Source organism: Clarias gariepinus, chromosome 2, assembly GCF_024256425.1.
Source record: "Clarias gariepinus isolate MV-2021 ecotype Netherlands chromosome 2, CGAR_prim_01v2, whole genome shotgun sequence".
In the NCBI taxonomy this organism is placed as follows: Eukaryota; Metazoa; Chordata; class Actinopteri; order Siluriformes; family Clariidae; genus Clarias; species Clarias gariepinus.
In genome coordinates this window covers 50,229,462-50,254,731 of record NC_071101.1, presented here as the reverse complement: position 1 = coordinate 50,254,731, position 25,270 = coordinate 50,229,462, and the positions used below count along the sequence as shown (strand labels likewise).

The following is a 25,270-nucleotide window of genomic DNA, read 5'->3' as shown; positions in this document are numbered from 1 at the left end:
AAAAGAAATTTTAGGAAAGAACATTGATTAGTGCAGAGTCTATTTGGAATATTTGCAGTGTTACAATTAATTGTATGCACTTCCTGAACCACGGGTAACACAGAGCATATATAAGTGGATTAATGGTGGAATTAAGACAAAACAAGATTGAAACTTTCTGAAAGGTGTTTGCCTGTAGCTCAATAACATTGCCTAAAAAACTGTAAAGAAAATATGGGAGTAAACACATTATGAACACAAACACTAAAATTCCAAGGACTTTAGCTGCTTTTCTCTCAGATTTCATCGAGTGTGAGGTGATTTTCTGTGTTTTAGGGCGTGCATGATTATTAAGCTCTCTGATAGCAGTGGCATGCTTCTTTGCAATCATAAAAACTTGAGTATACAATATGATTATGACAGAAAGTGGAAATATAAATGAATATACAAAATCAATTACAGTCCAAATCTCATTTAGGGAAATAAAACACTCACTAGGACACATACCTGAACTTGTTAAGTTTCCTATATTAAAATATATCGCTGCTATGTTATAGCCCATCGCAAAACACCAGCCAAAAAACATTACAACACAAGTTATTTTCACAGATACAATGTTCATGTAAAGAAAGGGGTTTGAAAGAGCCAAATACCGATCCACAGCAATTAGAGCAATAGTATATATTGATATTGTAAATATACTATTAGTAAACCAGTAAATGCTACAAAAATCTTTTCCAAAAACCCAGCATGACTCAATAGTCCAGATAAACATTGGTGGCATTACAAAAATTCCAGAAAGGAAATCCGACACAGCCAAAGAGAGCACAAGCATGTTAGTTGGTGTGTGAAGCTGCTTGAAGTGAAAAACAGAGATGATGACGAGCAGATTTCCACACACTGTTAGCAGAACCACAGCAGCTGAACACACATACAGTAAGATATAAACTGCAGGAGATACAGTTCTCTCTGGACAGGTGAAATGCACACAGCGATCAGACTGGTTAAACTCTGTCAAGCTCATGAATATAGCATTTTTCTACTGTTTAAAGTAAAAGTATAATTGTATAAGTTGATCATTAAATAAGACATGGCTCAGCCAGCTCTTGTCCTTTTATACTTTAGAAACTGATCACACCTTTCTTATTTGAGAGACAGCATGAAGGAAATGATGTAATGCCTTATTAAAAGCCTTGCTGTACGGCCTTGTTGAAATTACACTAATTATTAGCAAAACGTTGTCTGCATATGTCATATATTACAAGTTAAATAAAATAAAAGTAGAATAAAATAGAAATAGGGCGGCACGGTGGTGTAGTGGTGAGCCTTGCACCTCCAGGGTCTGGGTTCAATTCCCGGCCAGGCTCGATTCTCGTCTCTGTGTGCATTGAGTTTGCATGTTCTCCCTGTGCTTGGTGGGTTTCCTCCGGGTACTCTGGTTCTCTCACACATTCCAAAGACATGCAGATTAGGCTAATTGACGTTCCCAAATTGCCCGTTCTGTGTGTGTGTGTGTGCCTGCAATGGCTTAACACCCTGTCTAGGGTGTACCGTGCCTTGTGCCCATGGCCTCCTGGGATGGGCTTCAGGCCCTCTGTGACCCTAATACAGGATTTCTGTTCTGATCTAAATAAATTCACAATATACAGTATTATATATATATATATATATATATATATATATATATATATATATATATATATATATATATATATTTTTTTTTTTTTTTTTATTTACATTTGGGGTTTACCTAAACACCACTCAGCTTGCTTATGAGATGGTGCTGACTGATTATGGGGTGCAGAAGGAGACTCCGGAACATTCTCCTGCATTTTCTTTGTTGAGACTATTGTTCTCCTCGAAGGTTTCTGAAGTGGCACGCTTTTACAAACTTAAAGCAAAGTGTATATAATTACCAAGTTAACCATTCCATAAACAAACATTGTTATTTATTTTATAGAATATCATTAACTGATGCCCCTAAAGTTACATGTTCTGGTAACTACTATTAAACACTTCTTCTTCTTCTTTGTCTTTGGGCTGTTCCCTTTCAGGGGTCTCCACAGCAAATCATCTGCCTCCATCTAACCCTATCCTCTGCATCCTCTTCTCTCACACCAACTAACTTTATGTCCTCTCGCACTGCATCCATAAATCTCCTCTTTGGTCTTCCTCTAGACCTCCTGCCTGGCAGTTCCAACCTCAGCATCCTTCTACCGATATATTCACCATCTCTCCTCTGAACATGTCCAAACCACCTCAATCTGGCCTCTCTGACTTTATCTCCAACTACTGTTAAACACTGAACACTACATTAAAAAAAACTTAAGTAACTGTAGATCAAGTAACATTAACTTACTATTTATTAAAAAAGAGAATAGTAAAAAGTAACTTTATATGTCAAACTACACTGGTTAACTTAGGACCAGCCTAATAATAAAACTGTAGCCAGCTGACTGATTTATACCTTCAAAAAACAAACAACAACATCCAACCTTACTAGTGATACTTACCTAGACATGCAAATCCACATGCTAAACCACAGATAGAATTTGAATTCCTTTTGCACCTCTATCTGAAGTATTGTTTGTCTACAGAAGCTGAAAATGTGTATCTCTCTTAGGCGCCTTTTGACAGCAAGCGACAGAGTTCATAAATGTGTCGAGCTCAAACTGTAAATACTGATATGTATTTATCCCTAATTTTCTTCTCTCCTTTAATGATATTTTGTTGACTGCGTTTTCTACATTCAGCATTATTAGTAGTAGTTGTGCTCCGAATAATAAAAAAAAAGACGAGGTACAACAAAAAATACAAAAATGTATGATGTTTACTTAAACCAATATTTTTTAATTGTGTTTATGCGCTTTAAATAAAGGTCCTTCTCAAAAAATTTGCATATTATGTTACGACCCAGTCTAGGGTTGGGCCGCACAGCGATATTAAAGGTGAATGAATAATGGTAAGCTAAAGAAGGAGTGTGGTACTGTTTCAATTCAAAAACGAAACACACGTAATGGATTGAAAATTATATATTGAAAAAGGTACTATACAAAATAACCGGTGTGAACTTCAGGGTGGACCAAGGCCAAAACAACAAACAGAAGAACTGATTAAGGAAAGCTCTAACTTCCCTACAAAAGAAAACAGAAATAAAACACAATTTGCTAACCTAACTCCCTATCCATAAACAGTTAAGAAAAAAAACCCTCCCACACCCAACAAAAAAATGGCAGCCACACCCCTACAACCGGTGAAAAAAGAAGAAATATATACATAAAAACACTAACACTTTACACAGAGACTAGACATTTACTTACATACAAAAGATACTAAGTTTTACAGACTGACTAAACCCATAGACCAAATAAATGAACCAAAAATCCACACATCAACCACCAGAAATAGCAAATACAACAGACAAAGAATATGCTGAGCAGTCAAAAGCCACCCCAGCACTGGCTTCTGGGGTGGTTAAATACTGTCGGCCAATGATGATGTCATCGGGGCGGAGACAATCACACGAGCCGAGGAGGAGAGTTGCAAGTCCTGGACTGGAATCAGGAAGGGACTGACCTGCACACATGAGACAATACATATATACACAACAAAAACAACCTGCCCCCCCAGCAGGTTGTAACAATTATGATAAAGTTCATTATTTTCTGTAATGTACTGATAAACATTAGACTTTCATATATTTTAGATTCATTACACACAACTGAAGTAGTTCAAGCCTTTTATTGTTTTAATATTGATGATTTTGGCATACAGCTCATGAAAACCCAAAATTCCTATCTCAAAAAATTTGCATATCATGAAAAGGTTCTTTAAACAAGGTATTAACCTAATCATCTGAATCAACTAATTAACTCTAAACACCTGCAAAAGATTCCTGAGGCTTTTAAAAACTCCCAGCCTGGTTCATTACTCAAAACCGCAATCATGGGTGAGACTGCCGACCTGACTGCTGTCCAAAAGGCCAACATTGACACCCTCAAGCAAGAGGGTAAGATACAGAAAGAAATTTCTGAACGTATACACTAAACAATAAACACTGCCCTTTGCAAAGTGAAAGTGAGTTGCGCATTTTTATTATTTTTATCTATTTTATGTTTTCCTAGGGAAATTAAATTTAGGCAGAGATGTCCGCTCTGTCGTGTTTATTCATCTAAAAACCTCCTACAGTATTTGCCAACAGTGCACAGAGTTTGATAAATTCACACCTATCAGGAATGAAAGGTGAGAAGAGATTCCACAGAATCTTCTGACACAATGCTTGCTCTGAAGGACTATACTCGAATATATAGAGAATATATATCAGAATATAGAGAATAAGAATCATATTTACAATAAAACAGTTAATTAAATAATAAAATTATATCAAATAAGGACTTTATCTTAAAGCCAGACCAAATTTATCATTCACTGCTGAAGTAGTTAAATATGCTTATAAGGTTACATTTTAAAAGTACAATTGCAAGTAAACTCTCAACTGCATGTAATGTTGAAACTTATTTGCATTGAATTTAAGAAAAGTAAATGTTAACACAGTGAGCCTTTATATTTTCTCATGTGTTACACACGCATAGCCAGAAAACTCTGGATGTGCTTCAGTAAAAGTGGGTTTGCCACAGTGTAATAAAACTATATAGGATACATAGCCTTTATAAGACTCTACTTTTATTAAAGTGCACTCACAATGACAACTAAATATTATGATTTTGTAAAATAATGAAAGTAAACAGGGTGCACCATTCTGTGAACTTCTGTATAGTTGTACGTATATCTGTACAACAACTAAGGATACTTTTGCCTCACAGATGTGAAAAATATATACTTATAGAAATTGAATTGTCTGCTTTTATGTAAACTAAAAGAAAACAAATTTAAGATTATGTAATTCGTATGAAATGTGAATTATTGGTACATTTACTGCTGTGGAGATGACATGATAGCAAGATCACATGATTACCTTCTTCACTACAGCTGAAACCAAAGACATCAATTTATAAATGAATTATTAAAATGGCCAGAGTCAGTCTCCTTGCTGTTTTTCCCAAAACATTCATAATCATTAGTCTACTTCTAAAACCTAAAACACTTTTCGCATAGGAAATAATTCCTAAAGAATAGGTTCCCCATTCAACGGCTACGTGGAAACCCTATGGTAACATCTTGTCATCTTGCCTGTTGTGAAGCATGTGTGTATCAAACACGCCAAAATTGTACTTATATAACCTCGGTCGGGTGACGTCATCTGATGAGACGCACCTGCAGGTTATGAATAGGAGTGAGCCGGAAACATTTCTCAGATTCTTTGTCTTCACCGACATTGTGCACTTATGCATGTCAGCAGGTCAGGCCGGTACTTCCTTGCACACCATGACGATTTTGCAGGCGTACCAGGCTGATCTACTAAATGATTTGAGCACGAGCGGCACTGTGAATCAGGAAGCATTCACAGAATTACGCCTGACTACTGACTACTGACTTGTCCCTACGCGCGACTAAACAAACAGCAGGTGCTATTGGCCGTTCTATGGCCTCCTTGGTGTCCGCTGAGAGACACCTATGGCTAAATCTGACAGGCATCAAGGATAAGGATCAAACACTCCTCCTTGATGCCCCTGTCCCACCCTCCGGCCTATTTGGCGAGGCTGTTAATTCCGTCGCCACCAGGTTTCGAGAGGCTAGGCTATATGAACAGGCTTTTGGGAAATTTCTCCCATGCCGTGCTCAAGAGTTGAGACTGTCGGCCACCCAGCCTCGACCAGATTTGATTCTCACCAGGCAAGAGGCGCAGAAGGAGAGCATTAGTAGCCGGGCACCCGCCCGTAAGGACTGGGGTACAGCTCGTCGCCCTTCACAGGCCGCTTCTAAAAAATCAGATTGCCGCGCTGCTTTCTTTTCAAAAAAGAAGTCCTGGGGGACCAGGTCTTTCAGCGTGAAAGCTACAGTACTGCCAGGCATATCTCTCTGGGTGTTAAGGACTGTAGATAAAGGCTACAGGATTCAGTTTCCTCATCGCCCTCCGCGTTTCAACGGCGAGGTCTCCACTTCCATGAAACCGGAAAGTGCGCATTTGCTGAAAGAAGTTGCTGGGGAATGGGGCCATGGAACATGTTCCCCTACCAGACAGTGAGTCATGCTACTACAGTTGGTATTTCTTGGTTCCAAGAGGAACGGGGGGCTGCGTCCAATTTTTAGATTTCGCGGGCTGTACCGCTACTTAAAATAAATGAATAAATACAACTTCAAAATGTTGACTGTCAAAGTGATTGCTCTCAAATCTTATCAAGCAATTGATTTGTGACAATCGATTGAAGGATCGACTTTCATATAAAAATATTGCCACAACACAGGAGGTTCCGGAGGTTCGCTTTCGGGGGTGAAACTTACCAGTATCAGGTCCTTCCATTTGTTTAGCTCTCTCACCCGCACATATATAAAATGCATGGATGTAGTTCTGGCTCTTACGACTCCAGGGCATCCGTATTTGAATTACATAGATGACTGGCTGACCCAGTCTCAGTAGCTAGCGCTTCGACATCAGCATGTTGTCCTAGCTCATCTTTGTTTCTAGGATTGAAACCCAAAAGTCAAATCCATCCTCAACACCCTTAAGGAAATCAAGCTAGACCAGAAAGTGACCATCACTTTTAGAGATCTTCTGCACATGAGAGCATTTCAGTTGTGGCTAAGACTGGGGATTTTACTCTAGGGCCAATCCCCAATAAGGGTTACGCGACAGGTGCTTCGTACCCTTCCTGTGTGTTTCAGACCCCGGTTTCTGAGTCCCACTCTAAGTTTGTCCTGTCATCGCAGATGCTAACCACAGACGCTTACCTCACAGGCTGGGGTGAGGTCTTAGATGACCGTCCAGCCCAAGGGAGCTGAAGAGGCCTTCTTCTAATGCGGCACATCAATTTCTTCTAAATAAGGGCTCTATTTCTGGCCCTAAGCACTTCCCCCAGCAGATGAGAGGCTATCATGTCCTAGTGCGGGTGGACAACATTATGGCAGTCTGATATATTAATTGCCAGGGGGGCCTGTGCTCGCGTCGCTAGTTAGCTAGCGCACCAGGTTTCTCTCCCTCAGGGCGATTTACATACCAGGGCATATGAATTATGAATCTGGGACACACGGAGAATGGACGTTCGGTCCCTCAAAGGGACCAATTAAATCATGCTGGTCTTCCAGCCAGCGTAATTAAGACTATTCTAAATGCTAGGTCTCCCTCCCCAAAAGAGCTTGTGCCCTCAAAAGAAATGTTTTTGAAAGTTGGTGCATGACGAAGCAGATAGACCCAGTCCACTGCAGAATTGTTTCAGTGCTGGAGCTCCCCATCTTGTCTAGACTTTGCCCCTGGGCTAGTCAGGGCCATTTTGCATTCTTACTGAACTATCTCTTGAAAGTTCCATTCTCAATATGCACCCTATTGTTTTGAAGCCTTTTGTCCTCCGCCTTACAGCTTCGGAGCAGGAGAGACTTCACTTACTGTGTCCAGTACGTGATCTTCAGATGTACGTCCACCACATCAGCCAGTGGCGTGAGTCATTTTTTTTTTTCAGCAGAGGTTCTCATTATATAATTAGTGTAACAGACTGCAGGTGCACTTACAGGGCCGCTGCCCTCCGCCATCACAGTGAAGCACTTTCTCCTGCAGGTGTGTTTTGTATTCTACAAGACTCACTGGGAGCCGGTATCGAAGACGTCCACTTCCCTGTTCCACAGTGATTAAATTTCAAATTTTTTAAAGGCTGATATAATTCAAATAATTATTAATTTAATTTGCTCCCATATAATAATGTCTTCATTTAAGAGACAACCTTTTATAATCCTTGCACAAAACAGCCTGTGTGCTGTGCTCATGCTTCCTTGTGATAAACCTCTTTGTCTCACTGAGATGTTATGAGGCAGGGGCAGTAGACCCTTATACTGTACTTTATAGTACATCAAAGTACAAATGTCCCAATTCTACTAACAATTATGTTTCTCTTTTCGCACCCTAATGTAAAAACAGGGCAATTTACTTAGCTGCGATATTTGCCAGTTGATTTCATCATATATTTGCAAAAGAGCTCACTCTGTGCTTACTAAGAGGCTGTTCCTGTTACATTTTTTGCATACTCAAATGTGTTATTTAAATAGAAATGCATAAGTGTACTTGTAATAAAGAGCAAACCCATCACAGCACTTGGATATTGTGACACATTGTGTTTTTTACCATGCATATCCATTCTGCAATATAAATTTAAAATGGCAGTTTACTGACAATAAAATGACACTGTACTATTATTGGTGTTATGTGGTTTGTATCCCATAGAGATGTTATGATTAAAAATAATTTAAAAAAAACAAACAAACAAAAAAAAAAACCATGCACAGCAACTTACACAGCCACAGGCTTGATCTTATTTGTCCTTTTGTGCATTAGACAATGCCTTTGCTTATGGCAGTGTGGCATTTTTGTTCATTCACCTCAAAATAAATGACTCAGTAATCTTATATACACATGCTCGCCATTATTTCATTAAACTATTCAGTCCCTCCATATTTAAGGTTGTATTTATATTATATTATCTGGCTTAAATGGTATTCCTGGCAACAATCCCTTTATTCAGACTTTTCATCTATGGCAGGACCATGCAGATACATTTAGAGGGTCAATCAAACCGAATTTCTAAAACCATGTACTAAATTTTATTTTGAGCATACAGTAACTTGTTGAATTATAGTAACCATACATGCCACATGGCTGCAGCTCGGTGCCTCTCTCTTTCACGCCAGCGCCTATCTTCTTGTCTGCATATGGTCTAATACACTTCACACAATCTAGGAACAAGACAAGTCACCATTCTAATCTATTCTAATAATTATCTTCTATAATTAACGTTTCCTTCACATAATTTACTTATAAGCCCATCTCTAGTATCAGAAGTTTTTCAGCTCATCTGAAAAGGAGCATCACTATCTTGGGCAGGTGGTGTTGTCTTATGTTTGATGATGGCCTGCTGCTTTTCTGGAAGTGGCAATGTGTAAATTTGTATTGGTAAAGATAAAATAGTAATTAAAATTCAAACATTAATTATGTTAAATGTTTAAGTAAACATTTAAGTGTTTATTACTGCAACTGTGTATAACAAAAAATACAAATGAACCATACACAGTTCTATTTTAGTTTTAATCTTTCTCTACTCTCTTTACTTATGAGATTAATTATTTATTTTTTTATAAATATTTTTTTTTTACAAAATCAGAAATAAAGCACACATAAAGCAATTCACAGTTAAAACTGTGTAAATTTTGTGTGAAAAGTAAATAACAAAGGTTTTAAATAATGATTTATTTATGCTTTTCCTTTGCTGCATAACTGTACCATTAGCTGGGACAGGCAAGTCTGTAAAAATACATATTTTTTTGGAAAATACACCAAGAGATACTCATATAATACCGTGTGAACCCCACTTACTGGCAGCTAAAGCTCTTGCTAAGTATTTCTTAGAGAAGAATATCATACAAGAAATGATCTTCTGCTAAGAGTCTCCCAGCGGCAACCCAGCAACTAAAACCCTGTTAGCCAAATGTAAAATGTTAAATGTCGTTGATTATGTGATTTTAACTGACTGATAACAGTTTACAATAAATAAATAAATTAATTAATTAATTAATTTTGGACAACAAGGCTAACGGGGGCAGAGGCATGAGTTTCCTTAAAATGCTTTTTAAAAACTGGTATATTATTATGCTGGTGTAAATTGACCTTGGGTTTAAGAAAGTTTGTGTGTACTGTAAAAAAAACCCTAATTCAGCTTTCAATTAAAACACTTTACTTAACTACTTGTAAACTAAGGATGAAATCTGTCTTTATATTTGAATTTTGCTCATGTACAAAAAAAAAACATTACCCAATTAACATTATACTGTATAGTTTTTATTATTACATGACGCTATTCCATTTTACCAGAAGAAAATATTAATAATATTAGAGTTTCATAGAAATATTTGTATTGTATTGTATTTGTAGTATTCATGACATTCTTAACATTCATTGATATTCATCATTTATATTTACGTGGTAAGTAATTTAATTATTCTTTTAAGCTATAAATCCTGTCATTTTTTGTAGTAAATTATTTTATTACACTGTTGTTCTTGATTTCTTTTCCAAATAACTAAAAAAAAAAAAAAAGTTGCTATTAGAAAATACAGTGCAATAATCCATCACACTAGACTTAAAATGTAACTTTAAATTATTATAAGAGTGAAAAAGACTTCTATAAAAGAACATTAATTAAAGCGGAGTCTGTCTGAAGTATTTGAAAACTTATAATTATTTTAATGCACCTCCTAAACCACGGGTAAAACAGAGCATAAATAACTGGATTAATGGTGGAGTTTAAAGAAACCAAGATTAGGAGTTTCTGAAAGGTTTCTCTCTGTAGTTCAATAACGTTGCCCAATAAACTGTAAATAAAGTATGGAAGTAAACACATTATGAACACAAACACTAAAATGCCGAGGACTTTAGCTGCTTTTCTCTCAGATTTCATTGAGTGTGAGGTGATTTTCTGTGTTTTAGGTCGTGTGTGATTATTAAGCTCTCTGATAGCAGTGGCATGTTTCTTAGCAATCACAAAAACCAGAGTATAGAATATGATTATAACAGAAAGTGGAAATATAAATGAATACACAAGATCAATTACAGACCAAACTTCATTTAGATAGAGAAAACACTCTCCAGGACACATTACAGAACCAGAGAAGTTTCCATTGAAATAAGGGACTGCTATGCTGTAGCCCACCACCACACACCAATTTAAAATAATTACAACACGAGTGATTTTTAGAGAGACAATGTTCATATATAAAAAGGGCTTTGACAGAAACAAATAACGATCTACAGCAATCTGTGCAACAGTAAAGGTTGATATTGTAAAGGTAAAACTAATCAGCCAGTAGATGGTGCAAAAAAAAATCCCAAAAATCCAGCATGACTCAATAGTCCAGATTAACATTGGTGGCATTACAAAAATTCCAGCAAGTAAGTCTGACACAGCCAGAGAGAGCACAAGCAGGTTAGTCGGTGTGTGAAGCTGCTTGAAGTAAAAAACAGAGATGATGACGAGCAGATTTCCACACACTGTTAGCACAACCACAGCAGCTGAACACACATACAGTAAGATATAAACTGCAGAAGATACAGATCTCTCTGGACAAGAGAAATGCTCACAGCGATCAGACTGATTAAACTCTGTCAAGTTCATAAACTCTCTATTATTTTTTCAAATCATAATAATAATAATAACTGTTAAAAATGTATAATAAATCTCCCAACCAGTTCAGGTGTTTTTATATTCTGCAAATTGATCACACCTCCCTAATTTGAGTGACTGAATGATAGGTATGATGCAATGGCTTGTTTAAAGGAAAAGGTTAACACTAAACATAGTGTTTTGCATGCAGTCATATAAATCCAAATACCGTGGAACCTTGGATTACGAGCATAATTTGTTCCGGAAGTGGGCACGTATTCCAAAACCAATTCCTAGTAAACCAAATTGAATTTTCTAATAAGAAATGATGTAAACTTAAATTATTTATTCCACAGCTCAAAAAAAAATAACATAAAAATAACTAACACAAAATATTAAGTAAAAATAAAACGAATTAGCCTACACTTAAAAAAAAGTAAAAATAAATCCAGACAGATAAGTGTTTCCTTTTATGTGCGCAGGCGCCGTGTGTGTGTGCGTGTGTGTGTGTGTGTGAAGCCCTCCCACATTAGAGAGAGTGTGTGAACCGGCACTGTGCCAAATTACTCGCGCACACACACATAAGAGAGGCTGAGGAGAAAAAAAAACTTTTAACCTTCTAATAAACATTTATTACACAGTAAACCTCTTATTTGAATTTCATATAAACACACATTAATGGAAAGACTGTTTGGTCGGAAAAATTAGCAAGGAATATAACTAATGGCACTCATGTAAGCACCTAATGATGGAATCACTTCTGTAAAGTCAAACAAACAAATGAACCTGCACTTTACCTTTGAAAAGAATCGCGACAGAGCAGTGTTTCTGCGAAAAGCAGAGCATGTGTTATTGTGTGTATATGAAGCAGAAAGGGGGTGCTTCTCTCTCTCTCTCTCTCTCTCACTCACACACACACACACACACACACACACACACACACTTACTTAAGGCGAGAGAGAGAGAGGTTTGAGGTTTTTAACACACTTTATTGTGGAACAATAAAGAAAAACCTGTTCTACATTTTTTCTTATCTACATACATATACATACGTGCATACACACACACACACACATACATACACACACACACACATACATACACACATATATATATATATATATATATATATATATATATATATATACAACTTTTATTAAAACACCCACTAAACATTCCTGCTGTCAGCATGCCAATTGCACGCTCCCTCAATGCTTGTGGCATCTGTGGCATTTTGCTGTAAGACAAAACTGCACATTTCAGTGTGGCCTTTTATTGTGGGCAGTATAAGGTACACCTGTGCACTACTCATGATGTCAGATCAGCATCTTAATGTGGCACACCTGTGAGGTGGGATGGATTATCTCAGCAAAGCAGAAGTGCTCACTATCACACATTTAGACTGATTCGTAAACAATGTTTGAGAGAAATGTTGTAAATATTGTGTATCTGGAATGAATTTTAGATCTTTAAGTCCATCTCATGAAAAATCGGAGCAGAAACGAAGGTGTTGCGTTTATATTTTTGTTGAGTGTAATAAGAAAATATACAACAACACAATGTAAGACGTGTCCTTGTCTGCCATCTTTATGCACAACCTTAGGCCAATATGTACGAAAGTTTATTAGTACACGCATGTGTTTTTTGACAGCTACCTTACACACACACACACACACACACACATGTATATTCAATTCAATTCAATTCAATTTTATTTATATAGCGCTTTTAACAATGGTCATTGTCCCAAAGCAGCTTCACAAAAAAAAATTAAAGATTTTTTTTTTTTTTTTTTTTTTTTTTAGAAAAGAAAAGAAAAGAAAAGAAAATATTTGGAAGTGTGATAATAATGAAATGAATGAATGATGAATGAAATGTCTCTGATGAGCAAGCCAAGGGTGATGGTGACAGTGGCAAGGAAAAACTCCCTGAGATGGCAATAGGAAGAAACCTTGAGAGGAACCAGACTCAACAGGGAACCCATCCTCATCTGGGTGATAACAGATAGAAATAACATCAAGTGTGTTGTGCAGGTGAAAGTTCAATATATCAGAAGTTGTGTAGATTCAGTTCAGCAGTAGGTGCAGAGGGCAGATGGGGTCAGGATCACTGGAAGCACAGGAGCAGGATGTGTAGCTCCAGCCATCATAAAGCAGAATCTAGCTGGAGCAGGTCCTTCTCAAGATGCCTTAGAAACCTCGCAGGGTTGGCCTTTGTCTACTGAAGCTGGCACAATCTCCAGATGTCTCAGGATGGGTAGAAAAATACAGAAAAGATGGAGAGAATTAGCGTAGTTGCCATTCAGGATAGGTGTACTGGAGTATGAGGTTATGGGATGAGTTACGCGTATGGGATGAGTTACGCGTATATATATATATATATATATATATATGGAGAGAGAGAGAGAGAGAGAGGAAAAAAAAACAGGCATGAAGTGCTTTTCTTTATACTCTTCTTTTGTTTTACGCCAGACCCAGACAGTGTTTTTGTTTTTATTTGTTTTTTTGCCAAAAAGCTCAATCTTAGTCTCATCTGACCACAACACACAGTTCCAGGTGAAGTCCCACTAAACTCCAGACATTTATGTTTGCAATTATAGGTATGAAAGGGCTTTTTTTCTTTCCTAGGCGTGTCAAGATAAACATGGGCCTTGTTTGTCAATGTTCCAGTTGTTTTAAACTTCTTAATGATTCCACTGACTGTAGGTACGGGTGAATTTAGGTGAGTGGCTATTTTCTTGTATCCATTACCTGACTTATGGGTCGACACACATCTGCCTTACTTATTTAGAGGGAGGTGTTCTCTTGTCTTTCCCATGTTGAAGAGTGCATAAGAGAAATGCGCCTCTGAGTCATGTCATATTTAAACCACAAGCTGAATAGAAAGTCGTAAATTATTTATTAAAAGTTTTTAGATACTCTGATCACCTTTTTAAACTACAGTAAATATGAAAAAATGCTCCAATTACATTTATTTTATGAAAATTGTTGGGGGTGCCAATAATTGTGTCCAGGTGATTTTTATAAAAAAAAAAATATATATATATATATATATATATATATATATATATCTTTTTAGTTATGTATTTTTGTTTTATTCACTTAAGTAAGGGTTAGATTTTTCCACAATTTTCAGGTTGAGATTATGCTTCTACAATGAAAAAAAAAATTAAAAGCCTAAGAACACATCCTAAGCAGGGGTGCCAATAATTATGACCAGTACAACTTTATAGTATAGTAGTATAATTCACATTTCCTTTACATATCTATAACAAATATCTTATTGCAATATTTTATCGATTTCTATTCCAGGAGTTAAAAAAAAAAAAACTTACCTTTAATAGTACATTATGATATACATAATGGGGTTGAAATGTGTTATAAGTTATTATATTCCTTAAATTATAATAGCAACATTTAGGTGCATTATTGAAAGGAGTTAAACAGACATTTTAATAAAGCACATTAATTAACGCAGAGTCTGTTTTGAATATTTTCAGTGTTACAATTAATTTCATGCATTTCCTAAACCACGGGTAAAACAGAGCATAAATAACCGGATTAATGGTGGAGTTAAGACAAAACAAGACCGAAAATTTCTGAAAGGTTTCTGTCTGTAGTTCAATGACATTCCCTAAAAAACTGTAAAGGAAATATGGGAGTAAACACATTATAAATACAAAAACCAAAATTCCAAGGACTTTAGCTGCTTTTCTCTCAGATTTCATTAACTGTAAGGTGATTTTCTGTGTTTTAGGTCGTGTGTGATTATTAAGCTCTCTGATAGCAGTGGCATGTTTCCTAACAATCACAAAAACTCGAGTATACAATATGATTATGATAGAAAGTGGAAATATAAATGATACAACAAGATCAATTACAGTCCAAACCTCACTTAGAGGGAGAAAACACTCTCCAGAACACATTACTGAATTTTGATTATTTCCGTTAAAATAAAGAACAGCTAGGCTAAAGCCCATGACTACACACCAGTCAAAAACTATTACAACACGAGTGTTTTTTACGGACACAAAGTTCATGTAAAGAAAGGGATTGGAGAGAGCGAAATATCGATCCACAGCAATATGTGCAACAGTATAGATGGATATCGTAAGGAAACAACTAATCAGCCAGTATATGAGGCAAAAAACTTTCCCAAAAATCCAGCATGATTCAATAGTCCAGATTAACATTGGCGGCATTACAAAAAAGCCAGCAAGGTAATCTGACACAGCCAGAGAGAGCACAAGCATGTTAGTCGGTGTGTGAAGCTGTTTAAAGTGAAAAACAGAGATGATGACGAGCAGATTTCCACACACTGTTAGCACAACCACAGCAGCTGAACACACATACAGTAAGATATAAACAGCAGGAGATACAGATCTCTCTGGACAGGAGAAATGCTCACAGCGATCAGACTGATTAAACTCTGACAGGTTCATAAACACAGGTATTTCTTTAAGGTTTAAAGAAAAACAATAACTGTAAATAAGTTATAATGAAATGACTCATGGCTCAATTGACTCTGGTGTTTTTATACTTTGGAAATTTATCACACCTCCCTACTTTAAGTGGAAACATGATAGATATGATGCAATGCCTTGTTAAAATGAAAGGCCTACACTAAATATCAGCAGAATGTGCATAAAATTTTATTTTCTTTTAACTGCATTGTACGGACCCATAGGATGACCTTTGCTGTCCGTCAACTTAATTGAACACTGTTGTGCATCCATTCATATGAAATCAAATACATCAAGGTATGAAAGATTAAACAGACCTGAAGTGCAGTGCCAAATTCATCAATAGCAATAATTGTGTTTATAAGAAATGAGCCAATTGAAAATATTGTCTTCAATTGTAAACATTACTGGCCTATGTCAAAAAATCATATATCAACTATCAAACATAATAAAGACCATGTTAAGCATGGGCATGTAAGGCTGGCAGGGCAAGTGGGTCATGTGACCACTTACTGTATATAAGTGGCGAGTTGAATTCTGAAGTGTATATAGCTCTTCTTTTTGCAAAATTTTACTGTATTGTAGTAGAATTGAATAAATGCCTGAAATAGAGGGGAAGCAACACAGGAAAAAAAATAAATTAATGACTTCCAGATATGTAGATGGACAGTAATATTAGTAACAGTAATAGATTAAACAGCATGATGTGACAATAAGATGATTAATTACTTATTGTCACTAGTTAGTAAATGTTAATAATAGAAGGAAGAATGAACACAATGATATTAGCTGTCATCACGATCCACTGCAGGGTCTGTTCATGACATGTTTTATGTCAATTTTCACACTAATTAGAAATACAACTGCTCATGGTGCTCTTGATAGTCTCTCTGTAGAATATGCTTAAAATGGAATGGAAGGTGGCGTCCCTCAGCCTTTACACAAAGCAGACACACTGCTGAACTTTCTTAGCTATAGAGCTAAGGACCAACTTAGCTTTGCCACCAAACTACACTAAGGACCTGTACTGCCGCAAGTGATGCAAGGGGCAGATCTGCCGGAAACTGCACTGTGCTATTCTGAGCAGGCTGATAAGGGCACGCCACAAAACAGGAGCCATCAAAGTTCAGATGAAGGTGGTCTCCAACAATCAACACTTTACTCTTATTGTTATGTCTACAATTAGAAACAGGTTGCTGGCTCTGCACCAGTTAAATGAATACAGTATCATTATTCTAATTGCTAATAACACCAGCCTTAGTTTCCTTAGAAACATGGCAAACATAACGTGGTTTGAACTGTTGATTGATGCACAGTTGTTAGTCAGCAGAGTGAACAGCAGTGGACTGAACACATAGCCCTGGGGGTCCCTGCACTCAGGTACTGGAGATCTAAACTCACTTAAGTCTCCCTGTAGGGAAGTCTAGGATTTAGTTTCAGAGGAAAGTAAGTCCTTAACACTAGAAGCGCCGAGCAGCGGTCATTTGACCGCAAGGGGGTAAAAAAAAAAAAAATACTTCACACTCGATCAAATTCCAGGACCCTCCTTTCATGACTTTTCCTAGTTCTGTGAGCTTAATCACCCTGTATGCTTACATTTTCAAAATCGCACCAGTAAAAGCCAGTATAAAGCTATTTTGTTCTTATTTATGTGAAATTGCTGACAGCTGCGGCGCAGTCATGCCGTTTCCTGCCTTTTCCAACCTGCGATTCTCATTTCTCTCAGCAGATGGCGCAAGGGATCACGCCAACTATCTATGCCTCATTCAGTGCGTATATGTATCTATCTCAGGTTTCATTCCATATATATATATAACCGAAGCAAACACCACGATTATGCCTCGTTTTGTTCAGTGTTGCTAGGCAACGAACCACGCGCCTAATCGGCAAATTGTTTCACTGCTTATGCTCATGTAATAAAAGCGAGGGAAATGTGGAAGTGATGTGTGGCCACTGAATGAGAACTAAACTAAAGATTTTGGTAACTACACTGAGTGTAACATCTGCATAGTGACACTAAACAGCTGAACAACTTCACTTTTCCGTTTACCTCTGAGAAACGAAAAGCTGTATTTTATTTGTTTATATTTAAAATGTTTATAAAAGTACATGAAGTTTGGGAAGGCTTTTGGGCTCATGCTCAAGAGTCGAGACTTTCAGCCACCCAGTCTCGACCAGATGGCAGGCGCAGAAGGAAAGCGTCAGCAGCCAGGCACCCCCTTGTAAGGATTGGCGCCGCCCCTCACAAGCCGCCTCAAAGAGATCAGACCGCAGCACTGTCTTCTTTTTAAAGAAGAAGTCCTGAGGCTCATGTGCGCAGGACCACGGGGGTGACCCCCCGCCGGTCCCCGCCTATAAGAAGGTGCCCTCCCTGGCACCCCCAGGGGGTCAGTGTTCAGTTTTTGCCACCTTTGGTGTTTCAGACATCACTGGTCTCCAACAGCACATTAGTCCTTCGGTCATATCCTGCTGCACTCCAGGATGCCGAACCACTAACACCCCCTCATGCAGCCAAAGTGCTTAAACTTTTGCCCCTTTTGGAGAAACTGGCAGCGTGAAAGCTACTGCCAGCCATATCTCCATGGGTGTTAAAGTCTGTAGAAAAAGGCTACAGGATTCAGTTTGCACATCGCCCTCCGCGTTTCAACGGCGTGGTCACCACTTCCGTGAAACCGGAAAGGGCGCATCTGCTGACAGAAGTTGCTGGGGAAAGGGGCCATAGAACATGTTCCCCCTACCAGACAGAGAGTCAGCCTACTACAGTTGGTATTTCTTGGTTCCCAAAAGGGACGGGGGGCTGCGTCCAATTTTTTGATTTCCGCGGGCTGAATCGCTATCTAAAAATAAATAAATACAGCTTCAAAATGTTGACTGTCTAAGTGATTGTTCTCAAATCAGTGATTGATTTGTGACAATCAATGTGAAGAATGCATACTTTCATAAAGAAATATTGCCACAACACAGGAGGTACCTGAGGTTCGCTTTTGGGGCGAAGCTTACCAGTATCGGGTCCTTCCATTTGGTCTAGCTCTCACCCGCATGACTGGCTGGCCCAGTCTCAGTAGCTAGCGCTTCGACATTAGGATGTCGTCCCAGCTTATCTTTGTTTCTTAGTATTTAGACTCAACGCCACGAAAAGCGTGCTCTTTCCTGTTCAGAGGACAACATACTTGGGTGTTACATGGGATTCGGTCGTAAGGTGGGCACAGCTGTCTCCCGCTCATCTCGAATCTATTCTCAACACCCTGAAGGGAATCAAGCTAGACCAGAAAGTGACTGTTCATCACTTTCAGAGATCTTTAGCTCTCATGGCAGCTGCATCCACAGTGATACCTTTGGGCTTTCTGCACATGAGAGCATCTCAGTTGTGGCTTAGAATCAGGGGATTTCACTTGAGGGCCAATCCCCAATAAGGGTTATGCGCCAGGGACTTTGTATGTGGTTCAGACCCTGGTTTCTGACTCTGGGTCCCACTCTAAGTCCGTCTTGTCGTCGCAGGATGCTAACGACAGATGCTTTCCTCACGGGCTGGGGAAGCATCTGTCTCGCACGGCATATCAATTGCCTCGAAATGATGGCTCTATTTCTGGCCCTAAAGCACTTCCTCCAGCAGTTGAGAGGCTACCATGTCCTAGTGCGGGTGGACAACACTACGGTAGTCCCATAAATTAATCGCCAGGGCGGACTGCGCTCGCGTCGCTTGAATAAGCTAGTGCACCAGGTTTTGCTTTGGGCACAGGACAAGCTCCTGTCCCTCAGGACGATTTACATTCCAGGGCATATAAATGTGAAAGCAGATGTGCTGTCAAGTCAAGCTCTGACACATGGGAAATGGAAACCCCACCCCGAAGTAGTCAGTCAATCTGGGAGAGACTTCATGTAGCAGAGGTGGACCTCTTTGCCTCGCAAGAAACAGCAAATGTCCCCTTTACTACTCTCTGACTCTTCCAGCTCCCCTGGGTCTGGACACTTTGGCCCGTACGTGGCACAGATTATGCATTTATGCATTTTTCCCAATAGCTCTGCTCCCAGGAGTCTTGGCGAGGATCGTCAACAGGGTTTGCGCCTCTTACTGATAGCGCCCCATTGGCCGACCAGAGTGTGGTTCTTAGATCTAATATCGCTCCTCGACGGCTCACTGTCAGTAATTCCAGTGAGGAGGAATCTTCTGTCTTAGGCGCAGGGGACAATATTTTATCCCCGGCCCGAGCTTTGGAACCTTCACATTTGGCCCCTGAACAGGACCAACTAAGTCAAGCTGGTCTTCCAGCCAGCATAATTAACACTAAGTGCTAGGGCTCCCTCCACTAGAAGAGCTTAAGCCCCCAAATTAAATGTATTTAAAAGTTGGTGAATGATGAAACATGTAGACCCAGTCCACTGCCGAATTGTTTCAGTGCTAGAGTTTCTGCAGTAAAAGTTGTCCTCGGGCTTGTGCCCTAGTACTCTCAGAACGTACGTAATCGCTATTTCAGCCTGCCACATTCTAATTGATGGGGTTCGTGGGATTTATCTATCATGCTCTAAGGACTAATTAAGATGCCTTTCGAACCACTAGAGTCAGCGTCTGTCAGGTTTCTGACTCTTAAGATGGTTTTTCTATGGCCATTACCTCTCTGAAGAGAATTGGAGATCTGCACGCCTTGTCAGTCTACCCATCCTGCCTAGACTTTGCCCCTGGGTTAGTCAGGGCCATTTTGCATCCTTACCCGAAATTTCCATTTTTAACCATGCACCCTGTTGTTCTTGAAGCCTTTTACAGCTCCGGAGCAGGAGAGACTTTATTTACTGTGTCCAGTAAGTGCTCTTCAGATTTACGTCCACCGCACCAGCCAGTGGCGTAAGTCTGAGCAGTTTTTTAGTTGCTATGGGGGCCGCAACCGGGGGGCGGCCACCACTACACAGACCCTGTCACATTGGCTGAGAGATGCTATTGCCCTCTCCTATGAGGCGCGTGGGCTCACTTCGCCTCTAGGAATTAGGGCTCATTCAACCAGGGGGATCGCCTCATCTATTGCGCTGGCAAGAGGTATTCCCCTGCAGCAAGTGTGTGATGAGGCAGGTTGGTCCTCTCCGCACACATTTGTTACATTTTATAGCCTGGATGTTCTTGCTACTCCGGGCTCACGGGTCTTCGAGTCAGCCTCCCAGAGATAGTTCTTCTTCAGCCTTTGTGCGCTTACGCTACACAACCTTGGGGTCCAGACACTTGCAGTGCGGCGACAATGGTACTCTCGTTCCCATAGCATTTAAAAGAGAACGTCTCGGGTTACTTTGCTGTAACCCTGTTCCCTGAAAAGGCGGACACGAGATGCTGCGTGCCAATGCTGCACTGCCTACGTGACCGGACATCCCTCCTGACAAAATCGATCTGAGGAATGTTTCCAGTTTACTCCTATTTATAACCTCCAGGTGCATCTCATCAGATGCGTCACCTGACCGAGGTTATATAAGCCAAAATTTGGCGTGTTTGATACACACATGCTTCACAACCAGCAACACAAAAAGATGTTCGCATAGCGTTTTCATGCAGCATCTCGTTCCCGCCTTTTCAGGGAACAGGGTTACAGCAAGTAACCTGTTTCATTAGAGAGGTTAAAAATCTATTTTCTCTCTCTGCTCAAGGCTCAGTCTGCTCTTTGTGTCTGTGTACTTGCACGTCATTGAACACCATGCCACACACACTTAGACCCCTCCTACTTTTGCCTTCACAGACACACAGACATACACACTCCTTCTCCCTGCTCTACACAGAAACACTGCTCTGTCGCCATTCTTTTCAAAGGTAAAGTTCAGATTCATTTGTTTTATTTTTTACTTTACAGCAGTGATTCGAGTGTCATTAGAGAGATTTCTTGTTTATTTTTCCAATAAAAGTGTTTCTGTTGTGTGCACTCATGTGAAAAGAGTGGAGGAAGGGTAAGTGTGTTAGACGAGAACGGGGAGAGTTGAGCTTACTTCAGATCACACACACATACACAGGGCCGCACAAATGAAAACATTTATCTGTCGGGATTTACGTTTTCCTTTTTTTAAAAAGTAAAGTGCAGGTTAATTTGTTTTATTTTTACTTAACATTTTGTGTTAGTTATTTTTATGAATTAATTTATTTGCGTTTTGGAACAAATAATTTGAGTTCCCATTATTCTTATATCGATTTGGTTTAAAAGTGTTTTAAAATACAAGCCCGCTTCCAGGACGAATTATGCTCGTAATCCAAGGTTCCATTGTACTAATTAGGTGATTTCTGAAAGCAATTGGTTCCACTGGATTTTAGTTACTGGTTTCAGAGTAATCACATTAAATCCCAATAAAGTACATATACATTTGTGTTTGTAACATAACAAAGAGGGGTATGAATACCTTTCATGGCTCTGTAATTCGAACCATTTCTTTAATAGACATTTTACAAGAGTGTAATTTCTATAAATTTTTGATCTGATTAATCAAAAATAAATCTTACTTTTAGATACTATTGTAGTGTACATCATTTTGGGGCCAAAATGTGTTATAAAAATGTTAAATATTTATAGTACAACAGCAATATTTGTGAACATTATTAAAAAGATTTAACATTTAAGAAAGTACATTGATAAATGCAGAGTTTGTTTTGAAAATTCGCTGACTTATAATTAATTTAATACACCTCCTAAACCACGGGTAAAACAGAGCATAAATAACTGGATTAATGGTGGAGTTTAGACAAACCAAGATTGAGATTTTCTGATATGTTTCTCTCTGTTGTTCAATAACATTGCCCAATAAACTGTAAATAAAATATGGAAGTAAACACATTATAAACACAAACACTACAATGCCAAGGACTTTAGCTGCTTTTCTCTCAGATTTCATTGAGTATGATGTGATTTTCTGTGTTTTAGGCCGTGTGTGATTGTTAAGCTCTCTGATAGCAGTGGCATGTTTCTTGGCAATCACAAAAACTCGAGTATACAATATGATTATGACAGAGAGTGGAAATGTAAATGAATAAACCAGATCAATTACAGACCAAACCTCATTCAGAGACAGAAAACACTCCCCAAGACACATTACAGAGTTTGTGAAGTTTCCATTAAAATGTAAAACAACTAAGACATAGACCAGAACTACACACCAGTTTAAAATAACTACAACACGAGTGATTCTCAGAGAGACAATGTTTATGTAGAGAAAGGGGTTTGAGAGAACCAAATACCGGTCCACAGCGATCTGAGCAATAGTATAGGTTGATATAGTAAAGATGCCACTAATGAACCAGTAGATGGTGCAAAAAAAATTTCCAAAAATCCAGCATGACTCAATAGTCCAGATGAGCATTGGCGGCATTACAAAAATGCCAGCAAGGAAATCTGACACAGCAAGAGAGAGCACAAATGTGTTAGTTGCTGTGTGAAGCTGTTTAAAGTGAAAAACTGAAATAATGACAAGCAGATTTCCACACACTGTTAGCAGAACTATAGCAGATGAACATATGTACAGTAAGATATAAACAGCAGGAGATACAGATCTCTCTGGACAGGAGAAATGCTCACAGCGATCCGACTGGTTAAATTCTGTCAGGTTCATAAACACATGTATTTGTGCAATGGTTAATGGTTATATTATTTATACAATGTATACTTAAATGACACATGGCTCAACCAGTTCTGTTGTTTTTATATCTTAGAAAATGATCACACCTCCCTAATTTGAGTGACAGAATGCAATTCCTTGTTGAAAGAAAAGGCCTATACTAAACATCAGCAGAATGGTTTCCTCATCTCATGTGCTTTTACCTGAACTGATGGAGTGCCTTCGCTTTCTGTTAAGTTAAATGAAGTGTTTGCATTAATTCGTATAAAAACAAATGCATGAATGTATGTTACTGTACACACAACAAAAAAGTTTATAGTTAATAGTTAATTATCATTTTCCGTTATTAGGTAAAAAAACAATTCAGTATTTTCAAAGATACCTTGAAAAGTAATTTATAAATAACATCACAGCAGAATATTTGCATATCTGTAAAAAAGCAACATATATCATTACAGTTTTTAGGTGGAAAATAAAAATAAAATCATAATATACATGTAACAACCTGATTTACATTGGATATTGGTACTGTTTTTTCTTTTTTTTTTTCTTTGAGGAATATTAAAGAAAATATAATTAATTTAATGTAAATGAGCATTTAGAGCATTGGGAGTTTGGTGTGCTAAATGCAGACTGAGCTTTCTGGGTAACATGTGCAACATGTGCTTTGTGTCTATAGACGCAGGTGACAAGTGAATGAAGTTTTTATTGCTGCTGCATATTCTGCTACTGCAAGGATTATTAGGAACACCACACTAATACGGTGTTTGACCCCCTTTCGCCATTTAATGAATGACTTTGAAATGCAACTGATTTATTTTGGCCGCTGTTGTTTTGTGGCAGTGAGCACTACAGGAATAGGCCTTCTGGTAGCCTACCTACTAAAGCACAATAGTTAAATTTAACCAGAACTGTCAGAAAAGGGTCCAGAGCACAATTAGATGCTTTCATCTTTCTCACAATGACCTCAACCTCTTGCTGAGCAATATTAGAGACGCAGCTAAAAGATTGCAAATTTCCTGGCTGTGTGTCATCCAGCAAGACAGGTAGTGCAAAGGAATGAGTAGAGATGAGCGGGTATTATCAACTTTTTTTCATCCAAATGATGTTATTACAACTCTGTAGCTTTCAAATGAGATGGAAATTGTGGTTTCAGGAAGCGATTAATAGGACAGGGAAGTTGCTTGGAATTTCTAGAGCTATTGTTAATGATATTTTGTTAATGATATTTAGGTAAAACTTTGATCTTGCAGCTCTCAAGGGTCTTGCATAGGCCCTCTGATTCCCTCTGTGGACTTGCTTATGAACAATAAGTCCTGAGACCTATAGATGTCACTCAAGGACATGCCCAGCTGTCTTCATCTTTTGCAATTTACAAGTATACCAGAGAGGTGAATCTAAAAACCAGTCTATTCTACAGCTAGAAACACTACTATTGATTATTGTTTACGTTTTGTGTGTAGCGCGTTTATTTTTCTATGTGTATGGATATCTTCGCAACTGGTGTCCGTACATACAACAGCCAGACACTTTTCAACCTAAATAACCTGGTTAATGATATCGACGATGAGCTGCGGGAAAAGCTACGTGACCTTGGCTTGCTGCGTGAACCAGGCCTCGAAGCCTCGGCCTATGGGATCAAATTTCCATCAAAAGTATTGCGGTAACAGATCTAAAAATAATAAGCGTAAATAAAAGAAAATGAAAGACTCTTAAAATTATAACACACAAAAATTAAAAATAGATGCAAAGTCATTTAGAAAAACAAACAACGCGGTCACGGGTCGAAAAAAAATTAGCGCAAATTCCAAATGTAAACCCATTACAAATTATATTGCACAAAACTGAAACACGAATTCAGCATTTTTCGAGTCACAAACAAAATCAGGTTTTCCGCTCATATTTAAATTTTTTGTGTGCTTATGCTCCTTTCCCTTTTGCTCACGTTCTCATGTTTTGCGCTTGCGTTTCAAAACTTTGCCGACAGAGTTTGATGTAA

At 38.4% G+C, this 25,270-nt stretch overlaps 4 protein-coding genes across 4 annotated transcripts; all 4 read right to left on the bottom strand.

Moving 5' to 3' along the window:
• Positions 1-10: 10 nt before the first annotated feature.
• Positions 11-1,003, bottom strand: LOC128517301 (trace amine-associated receptor 13c-like). Its single transcript, XM_053491016.1, has one exon. It carries the CDS (start codon positions 1,001-1,003, stop codon positions 11-13), a length of 993 nt encoding a protein of 330 aa, XP_053346991.1.
• Positions 1,004-10,259: 9,256 nt separating this feature from the next.
• On the bottom strand, positions 10,260-11,249 carry LOC128541486 (trace amine-associated receptor 13c-like). The gene has a single exon (XM_053511933.1). The coding sequence runs from the start codon at positions 11,247-11,249 to the stop codon at positions 10,260-10,262; it is 990 nt and encodes a 329-aa protein (XP_053367908.1).
• Positions 11,250-14,688: 3,439 nt separating this feature from the next.
• Positions 14,689-15,678, bottom strand: LOC128541478 (trace amine-associated receptor 13c-like). The gene has a single exon (XM_053511924.1). It carries the CDS (start codon positions 15,676-15,678, stop codon positions 14,689-14,691), a length of 990 nt encoding a protein of 329 aa, XP_053367899.1.
• Positions 15,679-22,275: 6,597 nt separating this feature from the next.
• On the bottom strand, positions 22,276-23,271 carry LOC128516093 (trace amine-associated receptor 13c-like). Its single transcript, XM_053490391.1, has one exon. It carries the CDS (start codon positions 23,263-23,265, stop codon positions 22,276-22,278), a length of 990 nt encoding a protein of 329 aa, XP_053346366.1. The 5' UTR covers positions 23,266-23,271.
• Between the last annotated feature and the right edge of the window lie 1,999 nt (positions 23,272-25,270).